Below are 16,957 nucleotides of genomic sequence, written 5' to 3' on the forward strand. Positions count from 1 at the left end.
GTTTTGGTCTCCGAATTTGAGGAAAACATTCTTGCTATTGAGGGAGTGCAGCATAAGTTCACCAGGTTAATTCCCGGGACTGTCATATGTTGATCGAATGGAGCGACTGGCTTGTATACACTGGAATTTAGAAGGATGAGAGGATATCTTATTGAAACATATAAGATTATTAAGGGATTGGACACGTTAGAGGCAGGAAACATGTTCCCAATGTTGGGGGAGTCCCGAACCAGGGACCACAGTATATGAGTAAGGGGTAGGCCATTTAGAACGGAGATGAGGAAAAACTTTTTCACCCAGAGAGTTGTGAATCTGGAAGTTGTGAAGGTGGTGGAGGCCAATTCTCTGGATGCTTTCAAGAAAGAGCTATGGAGCTGTTAAAGTTAGCAGAGTCAGGGGATTATGGGGAGAAGGCAGGAACGGGGTATTGATTATAGATGATCATTCATGATCACAGGGCTAAATGGCCTACTCCTGCACCTATTCTCTATTGTCTACATCTTGAGTAGACACAAAATGTTTTAGGGCTAAAGAAAGGTCTTGACCCGAAACATCACCCATTCGTTCTCTCCAGTGATGCTGCCTGTCCTGTTGACTTACTCCAGCATTTGGTGCCTAACTTCGGTGTCAACCAGCAGCATTTGCATTTGCTCCCTACATTCACATCTCCTCCAGATGTTGACCTGTTTCGCCTAGTTGGGTCCAGCGCTGTCTGTCAACAGCTGGTGGGCGGGCGCAGCACGGAGACTGACGGCGGGGCGACCCAATGGCCAGCAGGGTAGACACGGGAGGAGCCAATCAGCGGGCAGCAGGGGGGGCGGGACCTGGCCTCCGCATTGTGACGCGACGTCGGGGGCGCGGCCGGATCCACGGCCGCCCATTGGCTGCTAAAGTTGCAGCCAGAGTCTCAGCGCTGGAGGAAAGTTTCACTCAAGTTACCGGTGGCAGCGACACACGTCCCGCCCCCTGTTGCACCAGACCAGGGGGCTCTGCTGACTCTAACTCCCCTCCCACCTCAACCTCCAGGCTAACCCCCACCAGCACCCCCTGTCTCCCTCCCCCCCCCCCCCCCCCCCCTCCCCTCCCCAACCTCCGGGCTAACCCCCACCAGCACCCTCTGTCTCCCTCACCCCCCCCCTCCCCAACCTCCGGTTAACCCCCACCAGCACCCCCTGTCTCCCTCACCCCCACCCCCCTCCCCTCCCCTCCCCTCCCCAACCTCCGGGTTAACCCCCACCAGCACCCTCTGTCTCCCTCACCCCCCCCCCCTCCCCCCCTCCCCAACCTCCGGGTTAACCCCCACCAGCACCCCCTGTCTCCCTCCCCCCCTCCCCCCCCCCCCCTCCCCTCCCCAACCTCCGGGCTAACCCCCACCAGCACCCTCTGTCTCCCTCACCCCCCCCCCCCACCCCCTCCCCTCCCCAACCTCCGGGTTAACCCCCACCAGCACCCCCTGTCTCCCTCACCCCCCCCCTCCCCTCCCCAACCTCCGGGTTAACCCCCACCCCCTCCCCAACCTCCGGGTTAACCCCCACAAACACCCCCTGTCTCCCTCACCCCCCCCCCCCCCCTCCCCAAACTCCGGGTTAACCCCCACCAACAACCCCTGTCTCCCTCCCCCCCCCCTCCCCTCCCCAACCTCCGGGCTAACCCTCACCAACACCCCCTGTCTCCCTCACCCCCCCCCCTCAACCCCTCTCACCCTCACCCCCCCCTCTCCCTTTCTCATCGCTCTCTCACTATCACCCCCCTCTCACTCTCCTCTCTCACCCCACCCTCCCTTTCCCTCCTTCTCACCTCTCTCTCATCCATCTCTCTCATTCCCCCTCTCTATCCCCTCTCTCTCACCCAATCTCCCCCCTTCCCTCTCTCTCCCCCTCCTTCCCTCCCGCCCTCCCTCTCCCTCTCTCCTCCTCCCTCTCTCTCCACCCCTCCCTCTTTCTCTCTCTCACACGCACATTTTCTCTCTCTCCCTCCCTCCCATCACACACAACTCATTGCCCTCCTCCTGTCGGGATGGTGGACAACGTGTACCGGACCCGCTCCCTCGGCGTGGCGGCGGTGGGGCTGCCGGACCAGTACGCGGACGGCAAAGCGGCGAAAGTGTGGCAGCTGTACATCGGCGACACCCGGAGCCGGACAGACGAGTACAGGAACGCCGTGGTCCAGTTGTTACGGCAGCACAAGTGCCAGCGAATCCTAGACGTGGCTTGTGGCACCGGGTAGGGGGATGTGTGCATCTAGACACAATAACAAAACGCTTGTTTCGCTCTCCTTTTTAGTTTCGTTTTAATTTTGCTTTGGCTGTTTTCTTATTCTCCCTCGCCTACCACGTGAGTTTTGTTTATATAATCATGCAGGATGGACACAGAGTGAGGCCCAGCGTAAATTTGGAGGAACAGCACCTCATATATCTCTTGGAAGACATAAAATGCTGGAGTAAAGAGGCAGCGTCTATGGAGAGAAGGACAAGGCGACGTTTCGGGTGGGCAGCTTGCACCCCAGCGGTATAGACATTGACTTCTCCAACTTCAAGTAACCTCTCTCTCCATCCCTCTTCCCAGTTCTCCAACCAGTCAGACTGTGCTCCTGGTTAAATGTTATCCCTATTTACCTCGTTGTCAGCTTCCGCAAGCTAATAATGATCTCTTCTGCAGTTCCCTATACCTTGATCTTTTTTCATGTATCGTTTTCACACCTTATCCTTCCTTATCTCTGTGTCTCCCTTTCCCCTGAGTCCCAGTCTGAAGAAGGGTCTCACCCGAAGGTACACAAAAATGCTGGAGAAACTCAGCGGGTGCAGCAGCATCTATGGAGCGAAGGAAACAGGCAACGTTTCGGGCCGAAACCCTTCTTTAGTTTGTTTTGTGTACCTTCGATTTTCCAGCATCTGCAGTTCCTTCTTTAACACAAGGATCGCACCCGAAACGTCACCTATCCCTTCTCTCCAGGGATGCTGCCTGTCCCCGCTGAGTTACTCCAGCATTTTGTATCTATCTCCAGTTTAGTTTGGGGTACAGTGAAGGGCTTTCATCTCTTAAGAGGTCGGCATGAACGAGTCGGGCCGAAGGGCCTGCCTCCGCGATGTGATGACTCAATGTTGGCAAAGTAACCCTCGCAAAGTGCAGCAGGGATTCAGCGGCTCCAGGCAGCATCTGTGGACACGTCGTTTCTTGTTGGGGTGGATGCCTCTTCAGACTGAGTTCTTCAGCAGTTTGTTTTTGCCCAGCGTGGTGTACCTGAGGCAAAAAGGGCTGATCACAACACACTGATGCCCAAAGATCTTAGAGCTGACGCCCAAAGATCTTAGAGCTGATGCCCAAAGATCTTAGAGCTGACGCCCAGCTGCTTGTAAAACCCACTGGACCGGTCTGGCGAGAGTGCCCAGCGGCAGACTGGGAATTTACTGCGAATTCGCACCTTATTCCCAGGTGCTGAATTTCTCTGAGTGGGTTCAGTTAAATGATGCAACCTCTGCAGAACGAAACGGATCCCCAGCATTCAGTACGTTTGAACGCTGCTATCCGGCCGATAGTTGTCAAAGTAAAAGGTTAACCGGGTAACTTTTAGACAGCTTCTTGGTTAGGAAAAGAAATACATTAGTCTAATAGATGCAGACGGGATTGGCTTAGAAAGAACATCGAACAGTACAGGAACATGTGTGGGGAGGAACTGCAGATGCTGGTTTACACCGAAGATAGACACAACATGCTGGAGTAACTCAGCGGGGACAGGCAGCATCTCTGGAGAGTGGGAATGGGGTGACGTTTCGGGTCGAGACCTTTCTTCAGACTGAGAGTCAGAGGAGAGGGAGACATAGACGTAAGCAAGGGTAAGGTGTGAAAACGAGACATGAAAAGAGATCAAGGTAAAGGGAAGTGTAGAAATGTTCATTATTAGCTTGGGGGAAACTGACAATGAGGCAAACGGGGATAACATGTAATGAGGAGCAAAGTCTGACTGGTTGGAGAACTGGGAAGTGGGATGGAGAGAGAGGGAAAGCAAGGGTTACTTGAAGTTGGAGAAGTCAATGTTCATACCGCTGGGGTGCAAGTTTCAGTGAGGTTCCCCCTAAACTCCAGCGAGTACTGGCATGGTGCCATCAAACGCTCAAACAGGTGATATTATAGACAAACAAAAATTGTTCAGCAAACACAACATTATTCCAGTATAGTGCAAAGCCCAAAGCTACTCTGTGAGCGACTCGCGGCGCGCTGCTCCCGTATGTTTGCATGTTTTCTGAGTTGTTTAATGTTTTTCTGAGAGTCATTAAGTGCGGTATTTAACGACAGCAAGTATGACTACCACGGTACAGTTTCTAATCTTTATACTTGCTTTTAAGATCTATACACACTGTGTGTGCTCGCAGAAATCTGAGTTGTATGACTGCTTATCAGTACATTGTCCTGGTTGTATGTTGAGCCACGTCAAAGAAGATTTTCTGTTACGACAGACAATAAAGTTTTCTGAATCTGAATCTGAATCTGAAAGTCCTGCTTGCAACCACTGTTCCTAGATTGGAGTTTAGTTGGTTCAATACCCTGATGGTCATTGGGAAGAAGCTTGTTCCTGAACCTGGACGTTAGTTTTCAGGCTCCTGTATCTTCTTCCCGATGGCAGGGGTGAAATGAGAGTGTGGCCAGGGTGGTGTGGGTCTCTGATGATGCTGGCTGCCTTTCTGAGGCAGCGACACCTGTAGATCCTTTTTGATGGTGGGGAGGTCAGTACCAGCGACGGACTGGGCAATAATGTTCTGTTCACTACAATAGGTCAATACAAGACATAATTGGGTTCATGAAATTCAAAGCAGCTGAACCAAATTAATGGATGGTTTGGAGTATCCTCCCACACATGCCCGGCTTAAAGTGCCGCGGGAAGTGGTAGAAGCAGGTACAATGGTGACACATAACAGGCACTTGGACAGGTACGCGGATGGGAAATGTTTGTGCTGAGAAGCTGGAAAATGTACAGAGAAGATTTACGAGGATGTTGCCAGGACTAGAGGGTCCCAATAGATCCCTTCGATGGTGGGGAGGTCAGTACCCATGTTGGAACGGGCTGTGTTCACCACTCCTTGTAATCCCCTTCATTCCTTGGCATTGGAGTTGCCAAGCTGGCCTGTGATGCAACCAGTCATTATGCCAGGTTACACTCATCTCCTGCCAGCACCTGATCCATATCCCTCCATTCCCTGCGTAACTAAAAACCTCTTAAACACCGCTATCGTATCTGCTTCTGCCACCACCCCTGGCAGCCCGTTCCAGGCCCCCACGACTGTGTAAAAAATGAACTTCTATCGCACATCTCCTGTAAACGTTGTCATCCTCACTTTTGTCCTCGATGACATTTCCACTCTGGGGAAAAAGATTCTGATTGTCTACCCTGTCCGACCACTTCCTCAAGTCAAGTCAAGTCAAGAGAGTTTATTGTCATGTGTCCCAGATAGGACAATAAAATTCTTGCTTTGCATCAGCACAACGGAATATAGTAGGCATGAATACAGAACAGATCAGTGTGTCCATATACCATTAGATAAATATATACACACATCAATAAATAAGCAGATAAAGTGCAAATAAACAGCTAATGGTCTATTAGTGTTCAGAGATTTGTTTCGGTTGAGTTAAATATCCTGATGGCTGTGGGGAAGTAGCTATTCCTGAACCTGGATGTTGCAGACTACAGGCCTGAAGGTAGCGGGGTGATGAGTGTGTGGCCAGGATGGGGTGGTCCTTGATGATGCTGCCAGCCTTTTTGAGGCAGCGACTGTGATAGATCCCCTCGAAGGGAGGTCTGAGCTGATGATGGGCGGGGCAGTGTTTACTGCTTTTTGTAGTCTTTTCCGCTCCTGGGCGCTCAAGTTGCCGAACCAAGCCACGATGCAACTGGTCAGCATGCTCTCTACTGTGCACCTGTAGAAGTTCGAGAGAGTCCTCCTTGACATACCGACTCTCCGTAATCTTCTCAGGAAGTAGAGGCACTGATGTGCTTCTTCCCTCTCCCAGTTTCTTCCCAGCTGTTACCAGGAAACTGAACCATCCTCTCATCAACTACTGAGCTACTAACTACCTCATTGGAGACCCTCAGACTATCTTTGATCGGACTTTATCTTGCACTAAATGTTATTCATGTTATTCCCTATATCATGTATATGTACACTGTGGACGGCTCGATTGTAATCATGTATAGTCTTTCCGCTGCCCCTTTATGCTTTTCACTGTACCTCAGTACATGTGACAATAAACTGAACTCTATCTCAAAATAATCTGTCCACTTCTATCAGCTCTCCCCACAACTGTCTGTATTCCAGAGAAAACTATCCAAGTCTGTCCAATTTCTCCTGATAGCTAATACCTTGTAATCCAGACAGCATTCTGGTAAACCCGTTCTGTTGAGTAAGAAAAACTAAGTATAAATCTGGTACATGATGATGTTCAAGGAAAATAAATGAAAGATCAACAAACTGAAATGTTAACGCTGTCTCTCTTCCCCCTCCTGTTACTCGAGCTCAAGATATTCCTGGCATTCTCTGTTCTTATTTCAGACTTCCAGCATCTACGGTATTTTATTTTGAAGCATGCAGTGTGACCAGTGCATGTAAACAGATTCTCAGCTGGTTTTCTTGGAATAATTCATCTGCCACAATTTCCTTTTGAATGTTAGCTTGAGAAAGAGAGAGAGAGATACCTTCACAGCAAGATTTTAACAGTGGATCTGGTTTGATGACCGCTTAACTAAGCTCCCTGCGTTAACTTGGAGTTGCTCAGCTGTCAGAAGGAGCACTCCAAAAACACAGGCATCTGTTAAATCAATCACTCGTTATAAATATCCCCAAACCCCCGGGTACTAAACCTCGGCCATGTCCTTGCTAGCATCGGAATTCAGCAGATAAATGGTGTCTTACATCTCCTTCATGCTCATGTTCATAAGCGATAGGAGCACAATTAGGCCATTCGGCCCATCGAGTCTACTCCGCCATTCAATCACGGCTGATCTATCTCTCCCTCTCAACCCCATTCTCCTGCCTTCTCACTGACACCCGGCACTAATCAAGAAGCCCACCATCACTGCTTTAAAAATACCCAATGACTTGGCTGCAATGCCTATCTGACGAAGGGTCTCGATCCAAATTGTCACCTATCGATGCTGCTGCCTGACCTGTTGAATTGCTCCAGCAATCTTGTGTCCTTTTGTGTATTAACCAGCATTCGTAGTTCCTAGGTTTCTATGTCTTGTACTTTGGTTAGGCCCTAGTTAGAGTGGTGCGTGCAGTTATAGGGTTATAAGTGATAGAAGCAGAATTAGGCCATTTAGATCAGCAAGACTACTATGTCATTCAATCACGGCTGATCTATCTCTCCCTCTCAACCCCATTCTCCTGCCTTCTCACTGACACCCGGCACTAATCAAGAAGCCCACCATCACTGCTTTAAAAATACTTGGCCACAATGCCTATCTGACGAAGGGTCTCGATCCAAATTGTCACCTATCGATGCTGCCTGACCTGTTGAGTTGCTCCAGCAATCTAGTGTCCTTTTGTGTATTAACCAGCTTTCCTAGTTCCTACGTTCCTATATCTTGTACTTTGGTTAGGCCCTAGTTGGAGTGGTGCGTGCAGTTTTAGGGTTATAAGTGATAGAAGCAGAATTAGGGCATTCAGACCATCAAGACTGAAGGAGGGTTTCGGCCCGAAACGTTGCCTATTTCCTTCGCTCCATAGATCCTGCTGCACCCGCTGAGTTTCTCCAGCATTTTTGTGTACCTTCGATTTTCCAGCATCTGCAGTTCCTTCTTAAACATCAAGACTACTCCGTCATTCAATCATGGCTGATCTATCTCTCCCTCCTAACCCCATTCTCCTTCCTTCTCCCCATAACCCCTAACCACCCAGTTCTGCTCACACCATTGCAGGAAGGATGTGGAAGCTTTTGAGAGGGAGCAGAAGAGGTTTACCAGAATGCTGCCTGGATTAGAGGCTATTAGTGACAAGGAGAGATTGTTCAACCTTTGACTCTTTTCTCTGGAGCGCCGGAGTTTGAGAGGTGACCCATTAGAAGTACGTAAAATTAATGAGTGTCATTGATAAGGTAGACAGTCAGAACCTTTTCCCCAAAATGGAATTGTCAAAGACTAGAGCACACAGCAGTAAGGTGAGAGAAGCAAAGTTTAAAGGATGTGTGTGGGAGAAGTTAGGGTGCCTGCAACATGCTTCAAGGGGTGATGGTGCAAGCAGATATGCTAATGGCATTTAAGAGGCGTTTAGATAGTGTTGTGTGCTGGAGTCACCATTGGAGGGCTCTGCCTGGAGATGAATGTTTCCTCAGGGAGGGTCCCTGTGTGATCTGCAGGGGGTTTGCAGCAGCCATGTTTGGCTTGTAAACACACTTCGGGTTCTGTACACCAAGTGTAGATTGGGTATTATTTAGCCCTCGAACACAACAGATAGGCTGCTAAATTCATAAGCGATAGGAGCAACATTGGACCATTCGGCCCATCAAGTCAACTCCGCCATTCAATCATGGCTGATCTATCTCTCCTTCCTAACCCAAATCAAGTGTAGGCAGAGAAGATGAATTTAACTTGGTGTCATGATCAACATGAACATTGAGGGCTCAAGGCCAGTTCCTGTGCGGTACTTAAAAAAACCCCATAGGAAATAGGTGCAGGAGTAGGCCATTCGGCCCTTTGAGCCATTCAATATGATCATGGCTGATCATCCACAATCAGTTCCTGCTTTCTCCCCAATATCCTTTGATTCCTTTCAGACGTGTTCTGTAGTCTGAGGAAGCCGTAGAGAGGGATGGCAGTTCGCGGGAGTACTGGGGTGGGGGGCGATGGCTGCGACAGGACTTTGTGACCAGCTGCAGCTGGCATTGTAAAATGGCGCCAAATTAGCGCCTCTTGCGTAAGGACCCAGTGTGTTCTGTGCACACTTCACTGACGGGGTGATTGTCCTTATGTACGGAGATAGTCTTGCTGAGTTGTGTGCAAAAATTATGTATATCAACGTACCTGGTACACGTAACAATAAATAAACCACTGTGTCCATGCCAGTTCTCAGTCCCCACTCATTTTCCCTCTACCCTACTCTCCACATCAACTCGCCCCTAGTTTCCACCACACACTCACTCACACTTCAGGGCCCATTTACAGTAGTTCATTAACTTACTGATTGATCCCTGCAAATTCAAGATCCAGTCAGGCAGTACCTGAGAGTTTAAAATAAAAATTCAGAATGCTGGAGTAACTTGAAGGGTCTGGTAGCATCTGCGGAAGGAATGGACAGGTGACGTTTCATAGTCATACAGTGTGGATACAGGCGCTTCGCCCCAACCTGCCACAACTACCCACCCCGGCAGCTTGTTCTACACACCCCCTGCTGTTTTGGCAGCAGAGTGGTGCAGCGGTAGAGTTGCTGCCTTACAGCACCAGAGACCCGGGTTCGATCCTGACTACCGGTGCTGTCTGTATGGAGTTTGTACGTTCTCCCCGTGACCACATGGGTTTCCTCCCGCACTACGAAGACAGGTTTGCAGGTTAATTGGCTTCGGGAAAAATGGTAAATTGTCCCTAGTGTGTAGGATAGTGCTGGTGTGCAGGGTGACCACTGGTCGGCGCAGTCTCGATGGGACGACAGGCCTGTTTCCACTCTGTATCTCCAAACTAATCTAAACTAAAATAGATTTGCCTTGAGGATCGTAAATGCACATGTGGCAAGAGCAGTTTGGAAAGCCATATTAATGGAGGTGTTAGTTTGTATCTGAAGAGCACTGGCAAAAGATAAAAACAGAGAGCGACACGGTGGCGCGGCGGCAGAGATGCTGCCTTACAGCGCTTGCAGCGTAGGAGATCTGGGATCGATCCTGACTAGGGGTGCTGTCTGTACGGAGTTTGTACGTTCTCCCCATGACCTGATGGGTTTTCTCCGAGATCTTCAGTTCCCTCCCACACTCCAAAGACGTGCACAGGTATGTAGGTAAATTGGCTTGGTACAAATGTAAATTGTCCCTAGTGGGTTTTGCATAGTGTTAATGTGCGGGGATCGCTGGTTGGCACGGACGCGGTGGGCCAAAGGGCCTGTTTCCACGCTGTATCTCTAAACTAAACTAAACGGAGGAAGGCTGAGGTGCAGTCGGAAAGTTGTCTAGCTAGACGTCTACCTCCCACCTGTGAAGAGGAGGCTGGCTGGAACATAAATGCCACAGCTCTTTGTGCCTTGTTTCCAACTGTCTTGATGCTGAGGTACACGATGGCAGCAAACTTAGTCAAGGGAAACGTTGAAGGCTGAGGATACGTACACCCGACCGAAGTAGTATACAAAGTATGCTTTGAAGTATACACGGTGGCGCAGCGGTGGAGTTGCTGCCTTACTGTGCCAGAGACCTGGGTTCCATCCCGACTACCCATGCTGTCTGTACGGAGTTTGCACGTTCTCCCCATAACCGCGTGGGTTTTCTCCGGGTGCTCCGGTTTCCTCCCACGCTCCAAAGACGTGCAGGTTTGAAGGTTAATTGGTTTGGTTAAATTGCAAATTGTCCCCGATGTGTACATTATTGTGGAGGGATCACTAGTCGATGCAGATTTGGTGGGCCGAAGGGCCTGTATCCGTGCTGTGCCTCCAAACTAAACTAAAAGGTTATGAGAGGCATAGATAGGGCAGACAGTCTGAACCTCTTTTCCATTCCCTCCGCAGATGCTGCAGAATTCCACCAGCACTTTGTGTTTTGCTCAAGATCCCAGCATCTGCAGTTTCTTGTGTCTCCCTTATTCTACCCTCACCCTCCCCCCCTCACCACCCCTCCATCCCCTCACGTTCTGAGGAAGGGTCACTGAGCTAAAACATCGATTAATTTCTCTTACCGATGCTGCCTGATGAGTTTAGTTTTGTTTGATTTAGTTTAGTTTAGTTCAGTTCAGTTTAGAGATACAGAGCGGAAACAGGCCCTTCGGCCCACTAGGTCCGCGCCGACCAGCGATCCCAGCACACTAACACTCTCCTACACACTAATGACAATTTACAATTTTACCAAAGCCGATTAGTCTACAAACCCGCACGTCTTTGGAGTGTGGGAGGAAACCGGAGCACCCGGAGAAAACCCACGCGGGTCACGGGGAGAACGTACAAACTCCATACAGACAGCACCCATGGCCAGGATCGAACCTGGGTCCCTGGCGCTGTGAGGCAGCAACTCTACCGCTGTGCCACCGTGCCGCCCTGAGTTCTTCCGAGTCTAGTTTGTTGTCATAAGCACAAGCACGGTAAGGTTCAAATAGAGCGAAAGATTTGCTTGCAGCAGCACCACAGGTACATAGACAACACTCAAAAACATAAATGATACATGTAAATTATACAAAGCAGTATAAATAAGAAGCACTGGAGGAATTCAGCAGGCCAGCCAGCAACTGTGGATTGATTGATTGAGAGACACAACATGGAAACAGGCCCTTCGGCCCACCGAGCCCACGCTGACCATCGATCACCCATTCGCAAGTTCTATGCTGTCTCACTTTCTCATCCCCTCCTTATGCACTAGAGGCAATTCACTGAGGGCCAATTAACCTACAAACCTGCACATCTTTGGGATGTGGGAGAAAACCGGAGCACCCGGAGGACACCCCACGCGATCACGGGGGGGACGTACAAAATCCGCACACAGACAGACAGCACCCGAGGTCAGGATCGAACCCAGGTCTCTGGCACTGTGAGGCAGCGGCTCTACCAGCTGCGCCACTGTGCTATATATTATTCTTTCAGATGTAAATTCAGTCCAGTCCCCATTAAACGTCACAATTGAATCTGTCTCCCCTTCCTCTCTGACGGTGCATTGCACACTCTAACCGTTTGGTGAGTAAAAATCATTCTCTCTTACTCATTTTTAAATCTTTTTGCCACTCGTCCTCTATATTTGGCACATGTTTACGGGAAATAGTTTGGAGATACTGCCCGAAAACAGGCCGTTCGGCCCACCGAGTTTGCGCCGACCAACGATCCCCGCACATTAACACTAAAGTTAAAAACTTTTTTTGCACGATCCGCAAGCATTGCCACTTTTCATTTCACTGCACATCTCGTATGTGTATGTGACGAATAAACTTGACTTGACTAGACCTACGCGCACTAGGGACAATTTACACATACACCAAGCCAATGAACATACAAACCTGTATGTTTTTGGAGTGTGGGGTGAAACCGAAGATCTCATAGAAAACCCACACGGTCACGAGGAGAACGTACAAACTCCGTACAGACAGCGCCCGTAGCCGGGATTGAACCCGAGTCTCCGGAGCTGCAAGCTCTGTAAGGCAGCAACTCTACCACTGCACCACCACCAACCCTACCACTGCCCTTATACAGGCAACATTTCGGGCCAGGAACCTTCTTCAGACTCTGTTTAGTGCCGACCCAAAATTCTGCCTGTCCATTCGCTCTACAGATGCTGCCTGACCCGCTGAGTTCCTCCAGCACTTTGTGTTTTGCTCAAATTTCGAACATCTGCAGTTTTTTGAGTCAGGTTGGGATCTTTCTTCAGACTGATCAGAAAATAAAAAGATTGTGCAGAAATACACGTCTAAAGTAATGCAGAAGTGCTGCATAATGTTGTGTAGCTAAGTTTACTCAGTCCGTGTTTGTGTCTAGTAAGGGTTTTACTGAACTGCATACAAAAAGGAATTTCACCGCACCTCGGTCGGTATGTGTCAGTAAATGACGATTAAACCATTAAATCCTCTCACCTACAGCCTCAGGTTCTTGATAAATTCCCTCATAATTTTATAATTCCATTTATGATTTTCATGATTTTCATGATTTTAAGTCAAGAATCAACAGTCACTAATTGTCCAAATGTGTAGGAAGGAACTGCAGATGCTGGTTAAAACCGAAGATAGACACAAAAAGCAGGAGTAACTTAGCGGGACAGGCAGCACCTCTGGATAAAAGGAATGGGTGCCGTTTTGGGAGGAGGGTCTTGACCCGAAACTTCACCTATTCCATTTTCTCCACAGTTCATAACCTGGAGGGGGTTTGGTAGCATGTTTCAGAGATGCTGGAGTAATGGGAAGTTATGAGAGGTATAAATATTAGGGCGGTCATGGTGGCGCAGCGGTAGAGTTGCTGCCTTACAGCGAATGCAGCGCGGAGACCCGCGTACGATTATGACTACTGGTGCTGTCTTTGTACGTTCTCCCCGCGACCTGCGTGGGTTTTCTCCGAGATCTTCGGTTTACTCCCACACTCCAAAGATGTGCAGGTTTGTGGGGTAATTGGCTTGGTAAATCTAAAAATAATCCCGAGTGGGTGTAGGATAGTGTTAATGTGCGGGGATTGCTGGTCGGCGCGGACCCGGTGGGCCAAAGGTCCTGTTTCTGCGCTGTGTCTCTAAACTAAAAAATATTTCCGCGCTGTATCTCGAAACTAAATTCAACTAAACTAAACTATACTGTTTGTGTGAAAGATGATAGAACAAAGAGTCTTCTTCCATTGTCCAACCTCAACGTGTCAAAGAGCTGGATAAAATGTCCCAAAGTAAATTAAACTAATGAAAACTCAACTAAAGTTAACGAAGCGTTAACTCTGAGCCCGGTGCAGGCCGACTACGATTGGCTATTGCTGGGGGCAGGGCGGTACATGAGGCAGAGATTCCAGCTGTTTTCCTGGCGACCTAGTGACTGGGCTTGCAAACAAACAAGGTGATGCAATCGTGTACATAAGCCAGTGAGTGCTTTTCTGGAGTCAGTGCAGAAAGTGATTCAGTGCCAATCTGAAAAAGGGCAGCAAGTTGGAACCTATGTTGGTCAAGTTTATTTTCTTCTTCCCAATGCATTTAGTTTAGTTTAGTTTAAAGATACAGTGCGGAAACAGGCCCTTCAGTTCAGTGTTGTTTATTGTCACGTGTACCGAGGTACAGTGAAAAGCTTTTGTTGTTGTGTGCTAACCAGTCAGCAGAAAGACAACACATGATTACAATTAACAGTGTATAATATACATAATAAATAATGTCGTTTAGTGCAAGGTAAAGCCAGCAAGTTCAATCAAGGATAGCCCGAGGGTCACCAAAGAGGTAGATAGTAGTTTAACACTGCTCTTCGGCCCACTAGGTCCGTGCCGTCCAGCGATCCCGTGCACTAACGCTATCCTACACACACTAGCGACCATTTACAATTATACCAAGCCAATTAGCTTGCAAATCCATACGTCTTTGGAGTGTGGGAAGAAACCGGAGATGTTGGGGGTGTCCAGAACCAGGGAACACAGTTTAAGAATAAGGGGTAAGCCATTTAGAACATAGATGAGGAAATACTTTTTCACACAGAGAGTTGTGAATCTGTGGAATTCTCTGCCTCAGAGGGCGGTGGAGGCCGGTTCTCTGGATGCTTTCAAGAGAGAGTTGGATAGAGCTCTTAAAGATACTGGAGTCAGGGGATATGGGGAGAAGGCAGGAACGGGGTACTGATTATGGATGATCAGCCATGATCACATTGAATGGCGGTGCTGGCTCGAAGGGCCAAATGGCCTACTCCTGCACCGATTGTCTATTGTCTATCCCGAAGAATACCCATGCAGGTCACGGAGAGAACGTACAAACTCCGTAGAGGCAGCACACACAGTCAGGATCGAACCCGGGTCTATGGCCCTGTAAGCGCTGTGAAGTAGCAACTCTACCGCTGCGCCACCGTGCTGACGCATGTGAGAGATTGAAAATTTTGGAGTGACAAACACAGTTATTTTGATAGTTAGTCACCATATCATATAGCAGTGAAATAAGCCCTTCAGCCCAACTCATTCATGCTTGACCTCTCAGCTCGTCCCATGTGCCTGAGTTTGATCCCTATCCCTCTGAACTTATCTATCCGTGTACCTGTGTAATTAGATTATTTCTCTGAGGAACTTCCTGAGTGAATATATTGGAGGTTTTCCATAATATAATTCTATGGCTGGTTTCACCCGCCAGCATTTGGCCCATATCCCTCCAAACCAAGTGAATGGACATTTTTAAGGCAGAGGGATTGACAAATTCTTGATTAATTCATGGATCCAGAGTTATGGGGAGAAGGCAGGGGAATGGGGTTGAGCGGGGCAGGATAGATCAGCCATGATTGAATGGTGGAGTAGACTTGATGGGCCGAATGGCCAATTTCTGCTCCTTATCAACTTATGAAACCTTTCCTATCCATGTACCTGTCCAAATATTGTTTGAACGCAGTTATAGTCCCAGCCTCAACTACCTCCCCCGGCAGCTCGTTCCATACATGTGTGAAAAAGTTGCCCCTCAGGTTCCTATTAAATCGTTCCCCTCTCACCGTAAACCTATGTCCTCTGGTTCTTGATTCCCCCCCACCCTATCTGTTCCCTTCATGACATTATACACTTCTACAACATCAGATTTCATCCTGTTTTAAACAGTGCTTGCTGCAGACGGTGACATATTGCACAAAAATGTACTTTGCCGAACACTGGCCTGGAGCCTCAACATACAAGGGCTACAACCTTGAAGCTTTGCGAGCTTGTTTTAGGTCAGGGTCTTTTTGTTTGTCTCGATATATAGATAGGAAACATTTAGAGGGATCTGGGCCAAATGCAGGCAAATGGGACTCGCCCAATATGCCAACGTGGTCAGCTTGGACAAGGTGAGCCGAAGGGCCTGTTTCTTTCGAAGATAGACCCAAAAACTGGAGTAACTCAGCGGGTCAGGCAGCATCTCTGGAGAAAAGGGATAGGTGACGTTGCAGGCGATATCCTTCTTCAGGCTGAGAGTCAGGGATAAGGGAAACGAGAGATATAGACGGTGATGTCGAGAGATATAGAAACAAATGAATGAAAGATATGCAAAAAAGTAACGATGATGAAGGAAACAGGCCGTTGTTAGCTGCAGGATAGGTGAAAACGAGTTACAGACAATGAGACTCAACAAGACAACTTGGCTGGTACGACTTGGGTGGGGGAGGGATGGAGAGAGAGGGGATGCAAGGATTACTTGAAGTTAGAGAAATTCTATACTGTGTAAAGACCCTATGTTACGGTGCACACCCAGTGAAGTGGGAGTGTTCAGGATAAAGGCTTCACTTGGTGTATAGTATGTGCAGCCTTCTGCAGGCACTTTCTCTCTGCAACTCCCCCGCCTTCCTTGTCAAGCAGCATCTACTCACCAACAAACTGCTCACTCTCCCAGGGTCACAGAGCTGTACAACATGGAAACAGGCCCTTCGGCCCACCTTGTCCATGATGACCACATTGGCATATTGGGACAGTCCCAGTTGCCTGCGTTTAGCCCATAGCCCTCTACACCTTTCCTGTCCATATACCTGTCCGAATCCCTTTTAAAATTCTTAAATGTATCTGCTTCAATAGTGTGTGAGAGTAATTGTGTGTGTGTGAGCGAGTGTGTGTGTGAGAGAGTAGGTATGTGAGTGAGTGAGTGTGTGAGGGTTAATATGTGAGGGTGAGTGTGTAAGTGAGAGTGTAGCAATGTTACAACATTTTGAGATTTTAAAAATCAAGTCTGCAATTGATCCCATCAGATAAAGCATAAAAATAAGTTTAATTTGACACCTAATTCACTTTCATATCATCAGTATTAAAAAGGTTATGGCCATTTTCATACTCGGAAATTAGCATCTTGTTCCCTATTGATTTTCCATTGACTTAACACAAAAGCTGTGAACAAGGACCGTGAAATGGCCATAACTTTATTAAAAATTAAGAGAACTGAAAGAAATTTTCAGTTATTATAGATTGAAGCATTCTGAAACAAATATTAAACAATCTTACTTGGATGACCTGAAATTAAAGCATATAATTTGTTAGTTACCCAATTGTAGCTAATTCCAAACTTCAATTACTAGATCTAAACATCTATCCATTTCTTAAGAAAAGATTAACATTTTTAAATAGCCCAGATGTCCAAAAAACATTCACACAAGAATTCACAATAAAACATGATTTTTAAATCTCATTTTCATT

The 16,957-nt window shown here is 48.1% G+C and overlaps 1 protein-coding gene across 1 annotated transcript in view; it reads left to right on the top strand.

Annotated features, from left to right (window-relative positions):
- Nucleotides 1-1,931: 1,931 nt before the first annotated feature.
- Nucleotides 1,932-16,957, top strand: part of gnmt (glycine N-methyltransferase) — a 45,926-nt gene continuing 30,900 nt past the window's right edge. The window contains exon 1 of the mRNA XM_033016761.1: nucleotides 1,932-2,222. Within this exon, the coding sequence (XP_032872652.1) occupies nucleotides 2,017-2,222 (206 nt within the window). The 5' untranslated portion in view covers nucleotides 1,932-2,016. The remainder of the gene's footprint in view (nucleotides 2,223-16,957) is intronic.

Source organism: Amblyraja radiata, unplaced genomic scaffold (assembly GCF_010909765.2).
Source record: "Amblyraja radiata isolate CabotCenter1 unplaced genomic scaffold, sAmbRad1.1.pri scaffold_477_ctg1, whole genome shotgun sequence".
NCBI classification, from domain to species: domain Eukaryota; kingdom Metazoa; phylum Chordata; class Chondrichthyes; order Rajiformes; family Rajidae; genus Amblyraja; species Amblyraja radiata.